Source organism: Jaculus jaculus, chromosome 16 (genome assembly GCF_020740685.1).
Source record: "Jaculus jaculus isolate mJacJac1 chromosome 16, mJacJac1.mat.Y.cur, whole genome shotgun sequence".
Lineage (NCBI taxonomy): Eukaryota > Metazoa > Chordata > Mammalia > Rodentia > Dipodidae > Jaculus > Jaculus jaculus.
The window spans coordinates 9,146,906-9,171,714 of NC_059117.1; the positions used below are offsets into that span (position 1 = coordinate 9,146,906).

Sequence of the window (24,809 nt, forward strand, 5' to 3'; positions counted from 1 at the left end):
TCTAGGGAACTGCTGAGACCAGGCAATATGTGGCAGGGTTAGAATCCCCACTAGGAGGCCCTGAGAGGCCACTGCATGGAGCTAAGAAGGTGAATCCTAAGTTGTTATAGAGAACCCAGGACATTAGACATACCAGAACCGTGGGATGTCTGCCAAGAAAAAAGCTATAGGCATGGGAGCTATCCCAAGAGAGAGGAGAGAGGCAGTGGAGGTAAGGGAGTGGGACTATCTAAGCACAGTGAAAATCCAGGTTTCCTGTATGGTGGCAGGGTTTGTGTTTGCCCTGGTGGGTTTTAGTCTTGCTTTGGTTTGATATGTCTTTTCTCTGCCCCCGTCCCTCCCTTTTGGAACGGGAATGTGTCATTTTAAATGGTAGTATGTGACTTGTTTGCTAATTTTGGGGGGATCAGTTAAACGATTTCTTTGAGTTTCAGAGGAGACTTTAAATTTTTAAACAGTACTGGGACGAGTAAAGACTTCCAGCCAAGGGGTAGAATGTTGTGGCTTCAAAATGATGTATCTGAGTCAAGTTGACAAAGGATGGGGTTGTGATGGTCAATCTTATTAACTTGATGGGATTTAAAATCACCAAGGAAACAAACTTCTGGGCATTTCTGTGAGGGAGATTCTAGATAATTGAGGTGGGAAGTCCACTGTAAATGTAGTCGTCACCATTCCCTGGTTTAGGAATCCTGGACTTTATAAAAAGTCACTTTCTCCCTTCTGACTGTGGGTGAACGTGACCAGCTGCTCCTGCTCCATGCCTCTGCCTCCGTGCCTCCTACCATGGTGGACTACCACCCGGCGCTGTAAGCTGAAACAAGCCCTTAAGGTGCCTTTGACAAGTATAGTGAGCAATATACAACTTCTGTTTAAACTACTTTAGCAATTAATGTGCATTACTGATAAAATTTAAAAGGATGTTTTATATCCATGTTTCAAATACCATGTCCTTTCAAAAAAAGGAGGTGATTTCAGTGTGTACTGAATTCAAGTATACAGGATTGTGCACGAGTTGCTATACCAAAGGTCATCCAGATCCAAGCTGAGGTGGCAGAGGGTGGTGGTGTGCTCGGCTCCATCCCAGTCATGGGGTCTGATGATGCTTGATGTTGGCTATGAGCAACTCAGGGCATGAAGCGAGCAGAGGCATCATTTCCATCATTGGCACAGACTCATGACTTGCTCTTAAATGAGTTAAAACAATGAGAAAGAGGAATTTGAGTGCAGTGAGGAAGGGAGGAGAAATAAGAAATCCTTTAGAAACAAAGAACTGTAATTAGTGGATTCAAGTTTATATACAAGATGATTTTACCTTCAACCATGGTACCTGCCCAAGCTGGACAAACTGGCCTTTAGACGCTATAAAGGTTGAGCTGGATTGCTGTTCTTAGTGGGAGACTGGTAACCTATATACTGATTTAGGGTCCTGGCTATTCTGAAGTGTCCTCATGCAGAGGCAAGCAAGCAGTCTGCTCTCTGGGCTGCACCCACACTTCTCATCCTAGAAGGAATACAACTGGTCTATCAGCAGCACCTACCCTTATGGTCCCATAGGGATATTACTTAAGTAAGGGTATGGGTCACTTTCTTACATATTCCTGAGGAATTTCAGCAAGTCTCCAGACTTTCCCAGAGTCTTTAGAAAACAGAAGCTTCCTGCACTCATAGTGTGGGGAGGACGCACCAGGGGCCTGGCACAACACCATTCTGATACCCTGGGGCTGCACTGGGGAGGTGGGCCAGCTTTCTGTCGCCTGCCCGAGAGGACCCGGCATGGGCATGACAGTGTGACAGCTCTCCTGTCAGCAGCTGGGCTACATTGAGTGGCTCCTATGTCCCAAGAAGATGTTGCTCTTACAGGGGCCTAACTATTTTCCCCCCTTCTGAGTGCTCCCTGCACCTCACTGAGCTCACTTGCTCTTGTCTTCCTTCTTGGTGCTCCTAGACCTCACTCAGCTCACAAGGTGATCTGCAAAAGAAGAAGCGGCAAGCACCAGCTCCCCCTCTGCCACAAGCACCGCCACCAAGCCCTGTGGTCCCCACCCGCCTGGAGGGCAAGGAGGAGAACAGGAAGAGCACAGCGGGTGAGTGGACTGGACCTGCTTCTGCATGCCTCTGGGATGCCTGCTGTGAACTGTGTTCACCCTTGCACTGGTAGCTTTAACCCAGAAGTGTTTCTGCTAATGACCGAAAGTCTAGACATGAATACTTACGCTCTAACTGTTGAGGAAGGTACTGAGGAGGTGAGGATGGAGGCAAGGTCTGGTGAGAAGGTAAAAGATAGAGCATGAGTGAATGTGGATGTGGCATGTGTCTCTCTGACCGGACAAAGATAAGTTCGTAAGAGGATGTCTATGGAGGCTCTTTTGAAAGGTATCTGGCATTTGAAAGACACCTCAGGCCTCCATGTGGTCTCTACATGTTGTCCATTCCTATCTGAAATTCTCCAAAATGAAACTCTTTGAACATCAATATGATACTACAACTGGAAAAATCCCAGATCATGAAGCTTGGTTTCATGCTCACAATTATTCAATATTTGCATACAATCACCTTCAATTCTATATTCAAGGTATATATGAAACATAAAATAATTGCATATTTAGGATTGAGTTCCATCCCCAAAATATCTCATTATGTATATGCAAATGTTCTTAAATTAGTAAAATCTGAAATCCAAAACGCATGTGGTTCTGAGAATTTCAGTTTATGGACATTTGGCCTGTGAATGAGTAGTCAGCATGTCATCTGGTTTGGAACTGATTTCCATTAACATACCTTTTATACATTTATCCCAGTCTATGTTAAGTCAAACAGACTCCCCAAAACAGGAGCGTCCTGACACCTGTAAGTAGAAAACAGCCTAAGAGGACATTAAACACATTATGCCTTCTAGACATTGTTTGCAATAGGGGAGGGGGAAGAGGCTAAAAGCTGGGCTTGTTCAAGATCTCCCACTGTTTGCTATTTCACTAATACAGAAATAATTCTTACATCAGAGGGTTCACCCATTCCTAAGCCTGAGTCCCCAGTGGTACACAGCCCATCAGAGCTGATTTCTGATGTCAGCCACTGGCCATGCCCTGTAATTGGCCCAGGGAGTCGTACATTTTCCTTTTTACCTCCAGGCAAGGTATTCCCAAGGACAAGTTGTTGCATTTTCAATGTCCAAAACCATTGTTTTTGATTTTTAAAATACCACATTTTATTCAGGTTTTCCAAAAAGGCGTGCAGAAAGGGGAAGTCTGGGAGGTAAGGGGAGATAAAGCGGAGAGAGCAGAGTTACACCACGTGGAGCCCAAAAGCCCATGTGCGCCACGGGTAGCTCAGGGGTCCACGTGACCAGATATGATCTGGGTAAAAAGTGTGGGGGAAAAAAAGAGAAAAGAAAGTTCAAGGAGCTACTGCCATGTGAGAAGCTGGAGGAGATAAAGAACCCATGCGGAGAGTAAGGGCTGGGGTGGCTTCCCAGCTGGGCCTGGGCCTGAGCCTCTTTGGGAGGAGCCAGCCTAGGCCCTGGCAGAAAGACAAACTCACCCACAGCTGGAAGTTCCCAAGTGATCAGAGAGCCCAGTGTCTGAAATTTTAATAAGAACTACTTGACTAGTGGTTAGCATGTTGCCTTGTAGTCAGTTCCTCACATTCAATGCCTAGCACTTCACAGACTAGGAATCAGGTACCCATGAAGCAATAATCTATATTTCATAACAGTTCACTCCTCTTCCAGGGAAATGCACTATAAGACTGGAGGAGGTATATTACCAGTGGATTGTCCCATTGAACAGAAGTGTTCTATTCATGATGAGTGCACCTTCCTCCCTTGAAGCCTCTCCTTTCTCTAAATATGAAAACCCTCTTAGACTTAGACGGTTCTTTGTGGAGATTCTCAGAAATACCCACTTTAAAGTATTTTTTAATATTTTATTACTTATTTATTTATTTGACAGAGAGAAAGAGGGAGAGAGAGAATGGGCATGCCAGAGCCTCCAGCCACTGAAAACGAACTCCAGACATATGCACCAATGTGGGCATCTGGCTAATGTGGGTCCTGGGTAATCAAACCTTGGTCCTTTGGCTTTGCCTTAGTAAATGCCTTAACCACTAAGCAATCCCTCCAGCCCAGAAATACTCACTTTAAATGTACTCGTGATTGTGATTGCATTAAGCCAGACTACCCATTTGAAGCCAGGAAAGTACCCTTCTTTTTTCAGCGAAAAGGACCAAATCCTTGTGGCACATGAGCTTCTGGTTCTGGGTAGGCATAGGGGATCAAGCTGGCACCCTTAGATGCTGAGGAGATTCCAGGCAGGTCACCTGAAATCTAAAAGATCTTATGATGAGGCGATGTGAATAGTAACACTTTGCTATGCTTCTCCCTTCTTGGCCCATAACTTGTCCATAGGTCTGTGAAGGTCAAAACCCTCTTTCTTGCTAAAAATAATTTTGGACATTATTGAGGGCAGAGGATGATGGGAAAGGTATTGGTGGCAATGGCAAGTCACCTTTCCCTCCTCATCAGAAGTCCCCATGAATTAAAGGGACAGGAAAAGCAGCTCACAGAATTCATAACACAAATCTAGGCATTAGGTTGACAATAAAACAAGTGCTTCTGCTAACACTTGGGTACCTTCTCAACAAGTACATTACTGAGGGCCCATAGCACTGCCCACCCAGACTGAATTGGGCTTACCTATATTTTGGGGAACAAGTGTTATTTTGAAACGGAGAGGTTAACATCATCCCACCTCTAGAGCCATATCCCAGAGAAGGAATAAGGGACTGTATCTCTTGGGTCAAGAAGGTGTTTCTTGGGCTTTATTAATAACCTGCTGGATGGCGCAATGCACAGACCGTTACCATTAGAACCCAAACTACAAGGTTTGTAGAAAGTATTATTAAAGAAACGATAATAAACAGAAATTGTGATGCTGGCAATTTATATCATGTATTATCTGAAATCACCAGCTTTGAAAAATTTCACTAGCATAAGAAAACTATTTCATACAAAATTATGAATGTACCCCAACATGTAGCAAAGCACACAGGGCTATTCCAATTCCGGAGATAAAGTAGAGGTAGGTTCTGAACACCTAACTTTCTGCAACTGGCCTTGAAAGAAACGCTGAAGAGTGTTGTCCTCAGTAAGTGGGCTAAAAAGAGTTGAGTCACTGGCCAGCCCATCCAGATTAGGTGACTGGTGTATAACAGCAAGCGCAGCGAGAACACGGGGCTTAAGCCTGGGAAAGGCAAACGTGAGGAGGAGCAGGGTTCCTTCATGTTGGCAGGTGTTCCCTTGTGGATTTTCTGGCCCAGAGTTTATGTAGTAGAACCTGCTAGAGACAAATGGAAACCAGGCAGATTGTCCCAATTCTAGTTGATGTAGAGCACTGTCTATGTGGACTGCTGAAGTCTGAGTGTGACCCGATGTGGAGTCAGGAAAGCTTGGATATGGTGCTGGATGAGCGTGGATGTGATGTTGAGAGTGGCTGGTTTGGTGTCTGCTGAGCAATGGTGGTGGTGTGCCTCAATCGGAAGGCAGGGCATCTCTCGGCTTAACCTTTAAATCCTTCCATTGATTTCATGTAGGTGTTGGACGACAGGTGCCACAAAAGCCTCCCAGGGGTGCAATTCGGGGCGTACCCCAGTTAGTGCTCCCCCCGCCCCCACCCTACCCTCCTCCTGACACAGAGGTGGCAGAGCCTGTCCGCTCTCCTGAGGAAGGCGCTGGTTCCAAGACCTCAGAGCTGAGACCCAAACGTACGTGCCTCTGGCTTCCGTTCTAGCTGGGTGTTGACCGTTTGTCTCTCTGGTCCCTACTGGTGTTGAGCTGGATTTATAGTCTTTTCTTTCTTTCCTGTGGATATTTGGGCCTGTCCTTTCCCACTTTTCTTTCCAAATGCGCAATGCAATGTGTCTGACTTCACGGGTGCTTGTGAGTCATATAGATGTCCATCAAAGTGATGTGATGAGTCAGTCTCTCATACTTGCTGTTGGACTTCAGCTGCTCTATGTAAAAAGTCAGAAAGGTGGCTGGAGAGATGGCTTAGCAGTTAAGGCACTTGCCTACAAAGCCAAAGGACCCAGGTTCAGTTCCCCCTGGCCCATGGAAACCAGATGCACAAGGTGGCACATGCGTCTGGAGTTCGTTTGCAGTGGCTGAAGGCCCTGGTACACCATTCTCTCCCTCCCTCTCTCTCTCTCTCCCTCTCTCTCTCTCTCTCTCTTTCTCTTTCTTTCAAATAAATAAATTTTAAGGAAAGTCAGAGAGGAAGTGATGCTCAGATTAAGAGTGTATGGAGAGCAGCCACCTGCAGAGCAAGTGGCCTGGGATCAATGGAAGTTTCCCTCTCTCACTTTGCTGCTGCTGCTCTCCATCAGAGTCTTGTGCATCCAGTGTGGAACTATTATATTGTCTAATTAGCAGAACTGGCCTGCCTGCTGTTTACAGCATTGGAAACTGGGATTGCTGGCCCAGCTCAACCGCATACAACTCTTCTTTCATTTAGGATATTAAAAATAGCCAGAGAAAAATCAATCCTTTGTATTCTTTTATTGTTTTTCCTATAATATGGAAATCCTGTTGGTCCTGTTTGCTTGTCTCCAGAGAGGCATACGTGGTTGGCACATGAAGTTATCAGGTGTGAGTTTGTGCCCACGTCACGTGCTTCTCACCTATTCTCCCAATCAGAGCTCTGCCTGTGTTTGGCTGTGTGAAAGCTCAGTGCAGACACTCTCTTGCCCACTACAAGCTACTGTGCTTCTCCTCCTGTGCTGTTTGAAGAAATGCCATACTCCATGTGGGAACTTACCCTGAGCACCTCCAGGGCCCAGGTGGTATGCCAGGAATCCCACAGAGTGGTCTCATGTGTTGCCCATGGCAGGGCTGTTTCAGGGAAACTGAGCCCGAATGAACTCCTCCATAAGTGGCCCAATGGAGTTTGTCATTACAGCAGCTCAGACCCCCAAACCTGTCCATCCATCACCTCGTAATTTCTCTCACTGCACTAAAAGCTCATAGCACACCTTTGACTTTAGCAAATCATTGTGACTTACACTACAGATGGTATATTCCGGTCAGGTTGATGGGGGGGGGGGGTGTCTCTGTGCTTTCCTCAAACAGTAAGCAACTACCATTCCTTCTTAAGCTAAACACATGCAAAAGCTGGTCAATGACAGATCTGTACAGATTTCGGAAGATGATGCGAAAATGTGAATTAGTTCCTCTGAACTTCACCTTGTGTTTCAATAGCTCCCACGCTGGGCTCTCTGTTTCAGCTCTCCCCTGACTTCCTCCCTGTTCTCTGTGGGATGGTGAATCCACTCCTGAGGTTCTTTCCCTCTGGCTTCTGCCAGCCTTCCTGAGCACTGAGCCGCGGCAGACCCCGCAGTACCACCCTCATGCCTAAACTGGTATCAGCACTTGATCCCTGGTGAAGAAAACACGTTGACTGGGAACAAAGGCAAAATGAAAAGACGGTATCCACGTGTTCACTGCAACTCAAATGCCCGGTTTATGATCAGGGGCTCCTGAAGAGAGAGAGAGTAACTGTGCCCTCCTTAAGAGGCCACCTGTCCCCAGACTGTTGTCTAGCCCACCCGAGGCGGCCCCCGCCTGGGGACAGCTGACGCGAGCCCCGTAACTCCGGCCGCAGACGAGAAGGGCGAGCTCTCCGCGCGTAGTCTGCTGCCAGCTCAGAAGTAGCCATGCAAATGTCGGCCCTGAACTTCTCCCGTTACCCTGTAGGCATTTGGCCCCTTTCCCCCTGTTGCATGCACCTGATGCCCAAGATAGTTAGAGGCTTTTGGCCTTATTTGTATCTGCCCTTCAACTTGGTGCCAATCAATGGCATTCAGTATTTCATCTGGCTTCAGTAAACTGGGGTGTACTTGAAGCTAAGGGGTACCCAGCCTAAGGACACCATCATTAGATCAGTAGTGTGTCAGAGACTTCCGACCATTACGTTGAGAAAGGTGTGAAAATCCCGGTGGAAACCTGACACCCGCCCTCTGCTTCTTTCTTCTTTAGCCCGTTCATTATTTCTGTGGTGGGCAGTACTAGAATGGCCCCTGGCGACACCCGCCTTCAGTGTTCATGCTGTTTGTGGCATCAGTGACTCCTGTCTCAGGAAGAGGATGTGGCAGAGTAGTATGGAGCCCTTGGTTACTTCCCAGATGAGCACAGACAACATTGGTGGCTTCTATCTGGGGCACCCCTCCCACTGTTCCCTCTGTGGAAAGCTATCTGCCGTCGAGAGCTCCTCTCTGCAGACCCCTGTGGAAAAGAGCTGAGGCCCTATGTCAACTGACCATGAGGATAGATCCTTGTAGCTGCTCCTTTCGTCAGGATGGAACCAGATCCCCTCACAGCAGAGCCTGCAGAGGAGGCCACAACTCTGATAAACCCCATGAGTACAGTCCTGTGTCTCTTGACACAAGTCTTGTGTCTTGTGACTTATGCTTGGACCATTGTCACCCAGCTAATTGGTGCCCAGATTCCAGACCCACAGAAACTGTGAAGTAAGATGATGCTGTTGCTCTAAGCCGCTCAACGTCGAGACAGTTTGTACTGCAGCTCAAACCAGAAGTTAAAAAAAAAAAAAAGAACTCTTTTTTTTTTCACAAATTGACATCCTCAGTGAGTTAATCTGTTATTTCATGGATCAGGAATTGCAAAAGATGAGCCCAAACCGGTCAGCAGGGATCCAGGTTATTTCTGTTCCCGGTCTGTCATCTTTGAGGTAGCTTTCTGTTCAGGCTGGCAGAATGGAGTCTGTGGCTATTCCGTGAGTCATATTCACACATGAGACTCTTCTGATGAAGGTAGATTATGCAAAGCACTTCACAGGAAGAAGGAATCCCCACTGAAGAGCCTCTCCCATGATTCATGGACCACACCAGCTAATGTACTGACCCAACCCCTAGCAAGAAGAGCAGCATCTTAGATTATCCAGGCCCATCTTGACAGATGGGACCTGCTCTCCCTGAGGAACGTGGGCATTTCTGGACAACACTGGGGATCAGACACTGGGTGGCATGATCAATCCTGTGTATACAGCCAGTAGGCACAGGTGTCTACCATGCTTGGGCGAAAGCCCTTGGTTAGGGCATAGTCTAGAGAACATAAGACATGCTGCGAGTTGGAGAATGAATGTGGATAATTGAGCCCAAAGTTAGTACAGTCAAGCCTCCAAAAGCCAAAAATCGCCAGGGAGTAGTTCTTCTTGAGGGTCGTCTCAATGCAAGACTGACCACCTCAGGCATGGCCTCTACCTATAGCTCTCATGTTCTGCATTTACAGTCCAGAGGAGCCACTGATAGAGCAGCTAGCTCTGAAGCAAGACAGCACTTCTTATCTTGTTTCCTTCCCATAGTTTGTTACCTGTAGTCAACCAGTCTTACACTATCAACTGGAAAATTCCATAATTAATTTTTGAAAAAAAAATGTTATCTATTTGCAAGCAGAGATAGACCTCTTTCTTGTTACAAATTAACTCCAAAATCATGTGCCACTTTGGGCATCTGGCTTTACATGTGTACTGGGGAATCAAATCTGGGCCAGCCTGCTTTAAAAGCAAGCACCTTTAACTACAGAGCCATCTCCCAAGCCCAGAAATAATTGTTGAATTTTAAACTGTGGACTCTTCTAAGAGTGTCTCATACCCACCCGCTCCATCATGCCCCAGGGTCTGAATCATCATCCCTGTGTCCCAAGACCCCCACTGCTGGTGCCACCTGCCAGGAGTGTCCCCTAGCAGCACCAGTTTGCAGACTGACTACTGAGGTGTTGTACTGCCTCTGTTCAAGTCACGATGCCCTCAAAGTGCCCTCAAAGAGGGGTGATGCTGCCAGTTCAAATGCTTCTTTCAAGGGAAGAGGGAAATAAAACAAGCAAGCAGAAATCATGTGCTGAAATTGCTACGGTCTATGATTTAAAAAGAAGAAAGAAACATAGTATGTAATGTGTAGTGATCAGTATTACCAGCGTTCTCCTACATCTGCTGGTGGCTTTGGAGCACGCTCCCTGTGGCCCGGATAAGCAACTGCATTATGTAAGGGAGACTGAAGGCTCTGCATCTGGATAATCCTAGTAGTGATAAAATAAAATAGTACTGGTAAAGTAGTATATTCCATTTACAAATATTTTTATTATTTTTATTTATTTACTGTGTGTGTGTGTGTGTGTGAGAGAGAGAAAGAGAGAGAGAGAGAGAGAGAGAGAGAGAGAGAGGGAGAATGGGCCTCCAGCCACTGCAAACAAACTCCATCCAGATGCATGCACCACCTTGTGCATCTGGCCGGGGAATCCCACCTAGATCCTTTGGCTTTGCAGGCAAGTGCCTTAACTACTAAGCCACCTCCCAAGCCCCAATCTTAATAATGTTGGTTCACATTCAGAATTACTCCCTGGTGTCGAAAGCATACTTTGCTATCCTCCTATGTGAATTTATTATAATCATGGGCTGGAGAGATGGCTCAACAGTTAATTGTGTTTTCTGTGCAAGCATGAAGGCCTGAGGGGACCTGAGACCCTCCCCCCCCCCGCCCCACAGTTTAAATCTCTAGATCTCTAGAACATCAAAAGTTGGGTATGACCATGAGACCTGTAACCTTAATCCCATAGAAGAGCAGAGACTTAAGAATCACTGGAGCCCAGCAAGCTCTAGAATCAGTAAAAGGAGACAGGCTCAAAATGAAGACCAGGTGGAAGAGCAGTTGGAATGGGACACCCTGTCTTCAGCTCTAGCCTCTGTAGGCGGTGTTCCCTGCTACCAGCGAGCATGCAGAGCATCACCCCAAAACACACACACACACACACACACACACACACACACACACACACACACACGATAAAGAAAAATATATTAAAAAACACACAACCTTTTTAAAGCCAGAAGAGGGCAGAGGTGAAGTTGCATGCACTGGAAAACAAGCACGTGCCCTCCCTACAGCCTGCGCCGAGGTGAGGCTCCTTGTGTTGGGTCCACACAATCCCACATCTTGCACATTCTGCACGTATAAATGCCACATGTGTGGAGAAAGAATGACTAAGTTCTGTAACCTCTCAAAGCCTCCTGGAACAAAATCCATCCTCAATAGGACTGAGTGAGGTTTGTTAGCATGTTTATAAGTGCGGGAGACGAATGGTTCTCTTGTGTATTGCTTAACCCTCTGCTTCTTACTAATAAGGTGTGTATTAATCATTAGGTATCTACTCACACATGCAAGTGTATACCTGCTGAAATCAATAGGATTGTGTGTGCATTTGGATTTTGAGTAAAACTTTCTAACTGGCTTGTGTTCTGCCAATGTTTGTTTTCAGTTCAAACTTTGCTGAGTTGCTTTTGAAGTTATTATTTCAATTAGAAGACCATGGGGATTTACAGGTCAATGCATACGGAGCTCAGAGTGCAGCACTGCTTTAATTTCTTTAAATTAAACTATCTAATCATTGTCAATTTCTTATACATTTTCCTATACTTGGCATAAGGAAATAAATCTTTCTTTGGAGAATATATAAAAGCATATAGGAAAGATAGTTCCTATTCTCATCACAAATGATGACCATCATGTTATTACTGTGGTTGATTTAAAATTTGTGACCGGTATCCCATTCTAATGTACATATAGGGAACTCTAAACTAGGGCAATGATACGGGAGAAAAGAATACCTTTCTGAATTAAAATAAGATAATGTAAATTTGATAGATGAAATATTAATACTAATAATAACACACACTCTAGGCAAGTGACCCAGCAGAGATGCTAGGGTTATTTGAGGAGCACCCCAGTAGTTTATGGGCACATGTCTGTAGTCCCTGTTCTCTGGGAGCAAATGCTGTGGCCATTGACAGCATGTGCTGCCTGAACAGAAAGCCTCAAACAGGAGCAATGGGACAAGGCTTTTGAGATTCCCTGATATTTGTTCCAATCTTCTAAATCACCTTTCTCTTCCATTTGAGCCCAAACTGAACATTTTTCCTGTTTTAAACCAAAGCCACAAATTCCATAGCTCCTGACAAGAGCCTGGTACTGTGAGCCTTGCGTCTCCCTGGAAGCCCCCAGGTGTGCGCAGATCTGAGCAGTCACAGGGGAGCAGACTTGCCTTTGCCTGGTGTTTATTCGCCACTTTCCTGCCCATGGCAAGGGAGCCAGACACCCAGCTGCTTCTGCTGCCATGGCAACACGAGAAAAGCAGAGTATCCGGGAAAACAGGAAATGGATCATGTGCAAGCAGCCCTTACCATAAAATGGCAGGAAATTGTTGACTGTTGGAGCAGAATGTACCTGCCTGGATTTGCAATCTGTCTTTTTTTGTGTCTTGAAAACTATGAACTCCACGTAGGTTGGATAAGATGAATGCTACTTAGGAAGAAAGCAATGTGAATCACAAAACGTCTAGATTGAGGGTTTAAGAAGAAGGAAACTGGAGAATTTATTTGTTTTTGTCCTTAACTTTTTAGCCCTTCATAAGGTATGATCTCTCTGACTAGAAAGAGACTTAAAGAGCTTAGCAGCATCTCAATTGAATGGGCCTGCCTGCTCTATACCAGCTCATGTGAGCAGATGGTTACAATTTTAGGAATTTTGCAAGCCAAACGATCAATAGACCATTATTAAAAATGAAATAACATAATCTTACAATTAAATACATATTAAAAACAGAGATAACAAACATTAGAAACTTTTTGCTTCCTAATTATTTCTGATTTTACTATTTCTATGTATTTCACATTATTCACATCTACCAAGTTTGTAGGAAGTACCAGGAAGCTATTGTGCAACAGTGTGCTCTTCTTACGTAGTAAAAAATGCTATAGTCCTGCTTTTATTTTCACCATGACATTAAAAAGTGATGAATCTAAATTCATACTGAAATTATACTTACTTCCTAATAGTACTAATAGGAGAGCTATAAATCAAAGAATTTGGCAACATTTCATGAAAGTATTTTGTGAGAATAAATTGGTTATATAGAGTTTACAAAAATGCTATTGTATATTTCATTACTTCATATACATGTTGTCTTTTCCATCCTTTATATAAAAATTCATAACCATTTTATGATTGTTTACCAGCATATCAGTGTAAAAATATAAATAGAATGCAGAAAAGAAGAAAAAGTGTTTAATTAAACTGGGGAAATGTTTATATTTTGACTTTTAGAAGTCAATCAAGCATTAAGTTGACCCAAATAATTAAAACCTTGGCCTGTGTTTCTGGAAGCTTTAATCTGAAGTCAAGTTGGGCATAAACTCCCATTTTGTAAATATGAGGAGTTATGAGAACTTCTTTCTGGTTCCTGTGAATTGAAGCCCTTTCCAGAAATAAGGCATGGCCCTTATTATTTTCAAGAATGGTTCACAATTTTATTGGGTTCCATGCATTCCGTCATCAGTTCAAAAGTAAACTGAGTAGTCATGTACACTGTGTGTGCAGGGCTCTATGTGCAGTGATGCGAATTCAGTCTGTTTTTTAAAAAATATTTAATTAAATTAATTTATTTGAGAGAGAGAGGCATAGAGAGAGAGAGAATGGGCGCGCCAGGGCATCCAGCCACTGCAAACGAACTCCAGACACATGTGCCACGTTGTGCATCTGGCTCACATGGGTCCTGGGGAATTGAATTGAACCGAGGTCTTTGACTTTGCAGGCAAGCGCCTTAACCACTAGAGCCGTCTCTCCAGCCCTGAATTCAGTCTTAATTTGAGTCCCCATCTTATAAGGCCACTGGGGACTTCAAACTTCTTTCCTATGATGGTCTTTATAGGAGAAGCCAGTAGCACACTGGAAAAGCAGCTGGGCTCAGGAGGCTTTGCTTCATTTGAATAGTGAATCATAGTACATGCTTCTGTCCATCTGCAAACCAACCGAGAAGCCCTGCTCTCTGAATTGATGCTTGGACCCTATCTCCTTCCACCAGAATCACAGTGAAAGACCGATCTTAAAATGAAGATATTACAGAGTAATATTATTTATTTTTCCCTGGTTCACCAGAACTTAAAAGTTTTTTTTCAAGGGGTAGCCTTCTGCCTACCATCCAAAGGGTGTCACTGCTAATAAGGGCACAAATGTTTCATATAAAAACAATGTTATTTAATAATTTGAAAACCCTTCATTGAGAAGAAAGACACTTATGATTTTTACAGGAGACAAAATTCTTCTGATGGATTAACAGACCTTTCTAACGACAGTCCTAGACAGAGACCTGAAGGCAATGGGAAAGCAGTGCTGATGTGACTTGGCAGCACCTTGCTCTCAGTGCAGTGGTAAATCTCCAGGGCCTTGAAGGTGCATGATGCTGGCAGGCGTTTGCCTCACAGGATTCTGTATTCACTTCTGCCATCTATTTTCCCCACAGTGTATTGTTGTGCATCATTCCCTACTCATGCCAAGCGCGTCTGATGGACAGGCCTCTTCCTGTTGTAGGCCTTACCAGTGTCTCTGCTGTCCTGGCTCTGATGATGCTGTCATTCTACGTTCTTCCTCCTCTCATTTATACACCCTCCGTTTGCTTTCCTTAGTGTTTGCACATAAATGCATACGTGACAGATATTTGCTTGATGTTCACATTTTATGTAGGAAGTAAAACCTTTTTTGTTGTTGTTGTTTTTTTGAGGTCGGGTCTCGCACTAGCCCAGGCTGACCTGGAATTCACTATGGAGTCTCAGGGTGGCCTCGAACTCACAGCGATCCTCCTACCTCTGCCTCCTGAGTGCTGAGATTAAAGTCATGCGCCACCATGCCTGGCATAAAAACTTTTTCATGTACATTTTAGGTTGATAGTCTTAACCTATGTGACATTCATTGACAGGTGGGACTGTTCTTGTGAAGTATGTTCCTTCCTTTGAAGTCTTTATTAATGCATACTGTTCTTACTCAACATTCTGTTCCAGAGTTGATTCTAAATTTTCCTCAAAACTATCTTGTCGCTAAACTTTGCCCAGTGCTATCACTTTGGGTAGAACAAAAATACTCCACTGACGTGGTAAAAGTTCGAGCACAGCAAGTGCACAATGGAAGCAGCCCGCGGCATGCACCTACGCCACTAGGGACGCGTGGGTCTCTCTGCTTTGGGTTTCTCTAGCTTTCTTATTACTGCGTCCTCTTGTCACTTGGCTATTTTACAAAAAAATAAAGAGGGCGAAGGATTTTCCTCTTCATGTGTTCATTTTTCATCCTTCCTTCCTTCCTTCCTTCCTTCCTTCCTTCCTTCCTTCCTTCCTTCCTTCCTTTCTTTCTTTTTACCAGACACTGATAGAATTTAATGTTAGCCATTGTCCGAACATTTCGGGCAATAAGCATGAGTAACAGACACCTGGCGTTTACTCACCTAATGATCTTCATACATGTGAACGAAATTACTAGCATGCTACTGGATGACCCTGTCCTGAGTCTTGTTCAAATGGCAAATGCATAACAGCTGTACCTCCAGGGGTGTGGTAGCTCGTGGTCCCTGGACATGAGACCCCCCGCACTCTTGTGGAAGCATACTCACTTTCCCTTCTGCAATCCCTGGAGAATTATCTAATATGTGATGATTCGGGGTTTAGGAAAAAACAAAAACACCCTGTTGCTTCCTTTGCTTTTCTTTATTATTGTACAAACACACATTTTTTAAACTCCAAAAGACCTTCTTTAAAAAAAAAAAAAACAGAAGAATTTTTTGCTTCTAAGACTGTTGTCTGCTTGATTGCAACGGAAGCGTTAGCCGACAAGTGCGGGAAAGGATGCAGCAGGTACCAACACGCGTGATTAGAACTAAGTGTAAGCCCGAGCTACGTAAACCCGTTCAGTGCCGTGTGCTGGTGAAACAAAGACCAAACTCAACAGACATTATGAAGGAATGAGTTAGAAAGTGTCCCCTTCTCTTTTTGCATTGAAAAGCAGTAGTCATTTCACCTCCAATCAGGAAGCGGGGAAAATCTAAACAAGAAAAGGTGATGTATGCAAAACGCTGGGAAAGCATCAGGGTTTATGACCCTGACCTTACAGGTCATGGAGAGCTGTATGCAGTTACAGTGACCAGCATCTGTGTGTGAAGCAGCCCTGGAGCTGAAGGAAGATGGTGGCAGAAGTTCTCAAGACAAACATGAGCACAGCAAGAAGGCTGGCCCTGCTTGTGGAGTCTCTGGTTGGAGAGAAAGAAGATAAGGTACAAAAAGTGTGTTGAAGGCAAGTGAAAGTAGGGGCTACACCCATGTAGGAGAGGAAGAAATCCGGTATATTCTGAGCATGGTTTGACCATGGCAAGAAATACACTTATATTACCACGAAGGTCACCAGTGACGTGGATAGCCAGTCTCTGATAAGACCTCCTGTATCTCTGAGAGCACCTGAAGATCTGACACCCAACCGAGAAAAACTTGGACAGTTCAGTTCCAAACAGCACAAAAGATGCATATATGCCAAGGCATTATGCTGGTCAGTGTAGATTCTTCTACAGATAAAACAAGCTAGAAAGATCTTTAAGGGTTGGAGAGATGCATAGCGGTTAAGGCACTTGCCTGTGAAGCCTAAGGACCCAGGTTTGACTCCCCAGGACCCACATAAATGAGATGAACAAGGTGGCACATGCATCTGGCCCATTCTTTCTATATATCTGTCTCTTTTCCTCTCTCTCAATTAAATAATTTAATTAATTTAATTAAATAAGAAATATCTTTAAATGTTTCCTCAAAACACTTGCATGTCAGAATCCACCCCTGACCATGTGGGTTTTCTCTTCCTGGTTAGCTAACCTGGTTTCTTTAACATTGCACATGCTATCCACAAAGCACAGTCATAGTTCATTCATCCTGACTACAGACACACAAATCAAGCACATTAGTGACTATCCTGTACCTATGCAATGTCCTGGAACAGAAAGCACCATTGGTTCTGTAGTTAAGGTAAAAGAAAGATTAACTCCAATTATGTGTCAACTACAAATGCTTAAATTTTTGCATTTTTAATAGAGATCATATCCACAATGGACAGTAGAACATGTTTTAATTTCTGAACTCCACTTCATATGATAATGCATGTCATCACACTTCACCACCGCTCCTGACTTTTCATGTGAAAATTCTAAATTTATATATATATATATAAAATTATATATATATATAAAATTATATATATATATATAAAATTATATATATATATATATATATATATATATATATTCCTGCTCTGTAGTCAAAATTTGGAGAAATTTAAAAACTGTTTATTCACTGATATTTCATTTAGTTCCCAATATAATCAATCCCACATTGCATCTGTGTTTGTGGTGCTATCAGCTGCTAATTTTCACAGTTTTCTTGCTAATTTGGATCCATTATATGGTACAGTTTATTCACAACTTTCAAAGTTCATGTAATCAGATTCACAACATCGCTGTATGCAAGCTAACATTTCCCATAGCCAAACAAACTTTTCTACAGTGATGGTAGGAGTATATTTTCCAGAAATGCCAGAAGGAAATAGAAGCCTTCCACATAAGGTTATGAAGCATTACACTTCAATGAAATCAAAGACCTAAATCCAAAACTAACTAAAACAAGGTTCCAGCATCATCTGTGTATTGGGGGATTTGTACTTTAGTTTTCATCAATAGCAACATATAATTGGTAAGTCTTATGTTGTATATTCAGTGGAAGTTGTGTGAATCAGATTGGTCATTGCTTATTTGCTGTTTTCTCTCTTTAAATGACTTGCAGCTGTCCTCTTCCTTCTTACAAAAATAATGCATTTTTATTACAATGAATGAAGCTACATGAAAGTCAGAAGACTAGATCTGGAAAGACAGGGAAGTGAGAAAACCTGAGAAAGAGATGAGAATATTTACATTATTTAGGTTGGATACGTTGTCTCCAGATTTGAAATATCTGGATAAGGCAGGAAAATGAGAAAGAAAAAACCTAAAATATAAAAGCTGAGTCAAGAGAACTGAGCTGGCATTTACCACACGTTCTTCTTTGGCATGGAAGGGACAAAGGTTACAGAGAAAAGATACCCTCACTGGTGTCCATAAAGAAATGTGCGTGAAGACTGTAAGTGCCTCACATAAATGCCAAACCAAAGAACGCGGGTAGCAGGGAACACTGTGCTGCTGACAGCTATGGCCTCGTTGCCTGGTCATGGTCCCGTTGTTGAAAACTAGGTCTGAGTGGAAATCTTGGTCCATGCTAGAGTTAAGGAGCCTTCTGCACTGGCTAGGGTTCCTCCAGGGCAGCTGGGCAGCAGGTGCCCCCTGCTCAGGCTAGGAGCTCGCCACCCCGCATGGAGCTCACCCGTCCCCAGAGCCCAGCACAGATGGACTTCTGGCCTACTATCTTTCCGATAAGAGAGCCAGGGTGAGTGGTCATGTCTCTTGTCAAGTGCAGAGTGATGCCTACTCCAAGAGAAAAGGGTGGCTCTTGGGAGAGAGATGAGCCTCTGCATTTCCAGGCTTCTCTCCCTATGCTGGCTGCTGTGTCCCGCCATAGCACACCGTTGACATCTCGCTGCCTCATTTCTCTTTCCCAGCCTTCTCCTGGGTAGATGCACCCCGAGCCTGCGCCACAGCTCCTCAGAACTTCACTCACATCACGTGTAGCTGTTTTTCTCTGAATATGTGCTTTATGCACGAATAAAATATTATACATGTAGCTACTTATATTGCCTTATCGCAGTACTACAAACCTAATTGGGACAGTTAGCAAGATATATTGCACGTATATGTAATGTGCGTATTCAAATTTGTGCTGCAACATGTGTGCATGTGTGTTATGTGCCTACGCATGTGTGTACACATGTAGAGGCCAGAGGACAACCTTGGGTCTTGTTCCTCAAGCATGTCATCTACCTGTTTCTGAGACCGAATCTCTGGTTGGCCTGGAGCTCACCTATAGGCTATACTGGCTGGCCTTAGCCCAAAGAATATGTCTGTGTCAGCCTCTCAGGTGCTGGGATTACAGGCATGCCCCACCACACCTGGAATTTTTACATAGTTACTGCTATCTTAAATGGGTCCCCATGCTTGTGAGGTAAGCACTTTACTGCCTGAGATATCTTCCATCCCCCCAAAATACATTTTAATGACAAGTTTGTTAATAAATTGAGGAGTAAAGTTTCATATTATCTAACTAGGAATAGGTTTAAATATGTACCATCCCATGTTAAAGGTGATGCACCTGCTGGGTGTGGTGGTTCACACCTTTAATCTCAGAACTTGGGAAGCAAAGGTAGGAGGATCACTGAGTTTGAGGCTGCCCTGAGACTACATAGTGAATTCCAGGTCAGCCTGAGCTAGAGTGAGACCCTACTTCAAAGAAAGAGAGAGAGAGAGAGGCGGGGGGAGGGAGGGAGGGAGGGAGGGAGGGAGGAAGGAAGGAAGGAAGGGAGAGAGAGAAAAAAAATAAATAAAAGAAAGAACAAAGAAAAAGAGAGAGAGGAAAAGAAAGAAAGAAGAAGAGAAGAGAAAGTAAGTGATGCCTCTAATGATAAACCCTGTTGATCTGTGAAGAAGGGAAACAGGAGCAGTATTCTTATACTCCAGGCAGTCATCTGAATTTTTTTAAGATTTATTTTCATTAATTATAAACTTTGTTGTATGCACAAATCATGTACTGGTCCCATTCCCCTCGTATTATCCTATTATATCCCCTCCTCCCCACCCCCCTGCTTTGTCTGAGGGCCCTCCTTAGTGAGGTTACTGATATTCACCGTGGGTTACGAGTTTTGAATGCAACAGTCAGTCCCTCTGGGGGGGGACAGTGCCTCTGCATACTTCTTCCCACCCTGTGGCTTAAAAGTGTTATTTTTATAGAAAATGTGAGTACATAAGCACACATCCACAAGAGACTGACCTATGCTGCCCTGCCAAGGAGACATGAGTACATTGTACACACAGGTCAGCCAGCTTTCCATCTGGGGAGCATAGAGTGCTGGTGAAAAGGGGGTCTCTTCCTTAGCCAGTGTGGTAGATCAATAAGTAGCCCACCAAGCCTCAACCTTAGGTATCCAAGGGGCCAGTTAATTGAAGATTGCATCTTTGATAACAAATCGGTTAACCTCATTTAAACCACCAGGGGGAGCCCTGGTCATCCTCTTCGTGATCAGCTTTACAGAATGGGAACAAAGATACAAAAAATAAAAAAATACCAGAGCTTTGCTTTGCTGCCAGTATTATGTTGCAGCCAGTCACACAGAACAGGCATGCTTGGTGGCTCCAGTCACAGGGCTGATCCCTCTGCTGACATGCGAAGAGAGGCACTGACCCTCCTGAAGTCAGCGGAACGCCTGGGCTCAGCTTAGCAGACTTTACCCACTGTTGCTGCAGTGACTGGTGGATAAACGTGTGTAGACGTATGGTATGTGCACACGGACATGTGTGTTGTGTATGGTATACATGTGTATACCTCAATCCCTGTGTGCATGTGTACATTTTCATGCGTAATTTCTAAGCACACATATATATTACACACTTGTACATTCACACCCCATATACTGTATGCACACATGTAAACACATCACGGATGTGGGCATATTGTGTGTGTGGGTGTGTGTATCCAGACACGTACATACCACATGTGCATGTGAGCACGTCGTCGAGTGAAATCAGTACCGTGCGTGATGACGTCAGCTCACTGCTAATGCTCACAATACTCCCGAGCCTGTGCTGGACTCGCGGGCAGGGTCTGCACGGACAGACTGTGAACTTGTTCCCTTGTCCTCCCAGAAAGCCCGAGTCCTCTTGGTGCTGATGACCAGATACCTGGCAAGAAGCAACTTAGGAGAGGAATGGCTCGCATGCTCGCAGTCTGGGGGCCACTGAACATCGTGATGGGAAGGCTCAGCAGAGTGGGGGGGCAACTGCAGGCAGGAGGCAGAGTGGCCAGGAAGTGGAGCAGCTGCAAAGCCCCAGGGTCAGCCGCTGGCGGCCCACGTCCTCCAGTGAGACGCTGCCTCCTAACAGGTTCACAGCCTTCCAAAAGAGGCCCACCTCCTGGAAGCTAGGTGCTGAAACATTTGAGTTTATGAGGCACATCAAACTGCCACCTTACCTGACTTGCCACCAGAAAGGAACTTAAAGACTAAAGAGGACACGATGAAATGTTGCTCAGGTGAGTAGGGTTGTAGTCCCCTGTCACCGGGTAGCGTGCTGCAGCCTTCTCACTCGCCTCCTTTCCGTTTGCTAGCCACCTGGTACCTGGCCCAGAGTGCAGGGTGCACCCTAGCCTGCAGGTGGGAGTTGGCTGGAGATGGGCGGGGCTTTGGGACTGCAGATTCACTCCTGGTGCAAGCAGAAAATAGTTAGAAGTGCCCCATTTTTTTTATAGATTAACCATTAATCTTTGCCACAGCCCTATCAAGCCAGTGTTGCTATCGCCTTCGTTTTAACAAAGAAGAAAGCCATGGCACAGAGATGATAAGAAACTTGTCTGATGCCAAACGCAAGTTGATCTTAAGTCAAGACTTGCTCCTTGCAAGCCTCCCTTCACTGTGCCCACTCGTGTGTGGGCAGGTGCTGTGCATCTGCTCTGGCCTCTCCTCCTGACCGCAAAGGTGTTCTGGCAACCATGGAGGGAGGAGAACATGGAGGGTCTTCCCGCTGGAGGTCCAGGCAGGGAAGTATGTCATGCAGTAGGCTACTGTCCTGAGTGAGCATCCACCAGCTCAACTGTGCACCGAAACACACGTGGACACATCTCAAAAGTAGGTGCTCCGCTTGACTCTTCTCCCCAGAGTGTACTGGTACAGGGCCTTTCTGGGGCTGCTAGCCAGAGCACCAAACTAGTGGCTCAAGTCAGCCATCTTTCTCTCCTCGCTCTGAACTTTGCAGGTCTGAGATCAGGTGTCAGCAGGCTTGGAGTTTTGCCAACACCCTCTAGTTGATTCGTGGAGTCCATGTTCTCCCCTTTGGCCCTTCTGCCTCTGTGCTCTGGTCTTTTTTGTTTTAAGGATACTGGTCAAATGCAGCCACCTATTAGGGTTCACTCGTATGACCTTATTCTCTCAATTACTCCATTAACAATAGGCTTTATGAGTAGAATGATGCGTTCTGAATTTACTACAGGTTCAAACTTCAATATGTGGGCTTTTGAGAGCATAGTTTGGACCATAGCTATTGCTGTTTATGGTCCCAAGGGTGCTGAAGAAATGGCCCAGTCTGCAGTGAGTCTACTGTGCCCTGTGTAAACACAGGGCAGCACCCTCCGATGCCCAGGGTCACTCCATGTTGACACTATACCATCTACGCAGGTAGATATACTGATTTTTTTTGTACAAATTTTGCCACAGCCCATGTTCTCCTGGCCCTGAGAAGCCACCTATCCTGTACAGATTTTCTCCTTACCCTAAGACTGAATTCCATCCTCGCCCACAGCTCCTGGAGCAGCCGAGGATCTCAGGAGGCATACTTCCAAGAATGTGTGAGGGCTGAGGTTTTCTATACACGATGCACAAGCCAGAGCTTCCTCCTCCTTAGCTCTTCCACTCTCCACCATACCTCTCAACCTTCATTTGGATCTTCCAGACATTTGTGAATACATAAAGACCCTTAGTGCGAGCATGTGTGTGTGTGCGCACGCACACACACCTACATACACACACATGCACAAATTGTTCCTCAGCAGCACTAAAATACTGCAGCTTCACAGGCCATCATGTTAAACTCATCATTTGATTCTCTTCATCCTGCTTGCAGACCATTGGCAGGATGTTTCATGTGGACTTCCAAATGTTCTCCCGAAATCCGTTACTCACACCATTGTAATGTAATGAGCTCCATCCATCTTAATGGCTGCTGTGTGGTCACTGATTGTTCCCTCTAAGGCTCCTATGAAAACGGGGCCCACGATTTTAGCCATTAGCTACAGACTGCATTGCAGACTTCCCAGCCAGAAGGGCCTTGGAGACTGCCCCAATCCCTAGCAGCCTCTGTATTTTGCTGGAAATTGTTTTGCTTGACCGTGCGTGGCCATCTTAAATTGTTTGAATAAACTGCTGAATAAGTTAGTATGCTTTTAAAAATTACAACTTCAAAAAGTTAGCTGATTCCCAGTATCAGTTATGTCCAGTGTCCGGTTCTGAGGTGTCCATGTATCCGCACAGCTGCGCAGACGGCCTCCAGGAGCATCACGCACACCTACCATTCTGTATCGACTGCTCACCTTCCCCAGCCTCTGTCAAGCACACCCCTGCCTTCTTTATCAAGTGTGACAACTCTACCTTCCTCATAGACATGAAATCCCACAGTATTTGGTTTTTGTGGCTGATGTTAGTGTCATGTCTGCAAACACTATTCATATACTAACATGTGGCACAACTGCCTTCCTTTTAAGATGAGATAACCTTCCATGTGTTTGTCTATCACACTTTTCCTTGTCCATTCGTCCCTTGACACACATGAAGCTGTTTGCACCTCTAGGTCATTATGCAGAGTGCTGAAATGAGCAGCACGGGTGTTTGGAGCATGCTTTCCTTTTTTTTTTTTTTCCTCCCTAATAGAACCAGCAGTAGGTTGTTAGTGCATCATTTGGTGAGTCTTTTGTCTGAGAACAAATTATATGTAGCTGCAGAGGTTGGGCTGGCTCGCTCACTCAGAATAAAACCCAATCTAGCTCTGGAATCCTTCACAGAGGCAGAGGGAGAGCCGCAGGTAGTCATTCAGGCTAGAATGCACAGACCAATCAGAAGCAAGAAGGATGAGATCACTATGTTTGATTGGGTGAGTGGGGTCTATCTCCTAGGAAACTGGGCTGCTCCGCAGTGAGGAAGCAGCACACAGGATGCCGAGGAATCCACTTGTGTCTGGTGAAGCGTATCACAGGACAGGAGCATGTGCGAGGCCGTGGCTTGGACTCGGGTCTTAGCTCAGCTCCTGAGTAACCCCAGGTACCTTGGCTGAACCTCTGTGCCAGAGTCTCTTTGGAACAAAAATGGTTTAGAGAATTATACATGCAAATACACATACGTTTTTTTTTTTTTTTCCTTGAAACAGTGGCAAGTCCTTTACACACCTTCATCAATATGAAAATGGCCACAACTCTAAGTGCAGGGAATTGCACATTTAAATCTAGACTTCTGCTTATTTTGAGGAAGAGAGATATCTGTGAAAGTACAGCAGGGTACAGTAGTGGCTGCTGTTCTGTGGGAACCCTGTTAAGCCATGCCATCTCTCAGCCATCACAGAAGTCCTCAGTGATTTAGTTCAGCTAGAAAGATGAAATGACACAAACGTTCATTTAAAAGAATCAGAAAAAATATTGATTCTACTGTAATATAAGGTAAGTCTTAATAAAAGTGATTTCCTACCTCATATGCCTCCCAAGAAATACAGGGACACCTCCACTTTCCTCCTTCTTAGGGGGTTGGCATTGCACACCATCTTAAAGAGGGCTCTTAAAAAGTCTCATGGAAATAAAATGCCCTGCAACTTGGGAGTCTCCACCACTTCTCTTGGGATTTCTGACCCTCCCCACTGTGGCAGTGACTTCTAGATTTCAGGTCTTTGACGGATGTGAGTGGAAGCGCCACCCCTCAACCTTGTGACCACTTGTGCGTGTGCCCCGAGCCTCCCAGGTGTCTTAGTGTCTATCAGAGTGCTCACCTTTCTAAGAGGCAATGAAACAGAAATCAACTAGTCCTGATGTCCTCTGGGGGGGGGGGGAAGAAGCCTGAACAATTTTTAAAATTAGATAAATAATACAGATTTTATGAAATGAGGATATTTTAAACTTTTCTGCTGATTAAACCTAACGAGATATATATATATACACAATATTTCCTTAGTCCCCACAGGGAATTGGCTCCCAGATTCCTGTGATTACCAGACTATGTGG

General features: G+C 44.7%; 1 protein-coding gene across 2 annotated transcripts in view; it reads left to right on the top strand.

Moving 5' to 3' along the window:
• Cobl (cordon-bleu WH2 repeat protein) overlaps positions 1 to 24,809 on the top strand; it is a 229,437-nt gene that overhangs the window by 151,227 nt on the left and 53,401 nt on the right. For both annotated transcript variants that reach the window (XM_045136083.1, XM_045136084.1), the window contains 2 exons: positions 1,949 to 2,087; positions 5,590 to 5,760. In XM_045136083.1, coding sequence (XP_044992018.1) covers positions 1,949 to 2,087; positions 5,590 to 5,760 — 310 coding nt within the window. The remainder of the gene's footprint in view (positions 1 to 1,948; positions 2,088 to 5,589; positions 5,761 to 24,809) is intronic.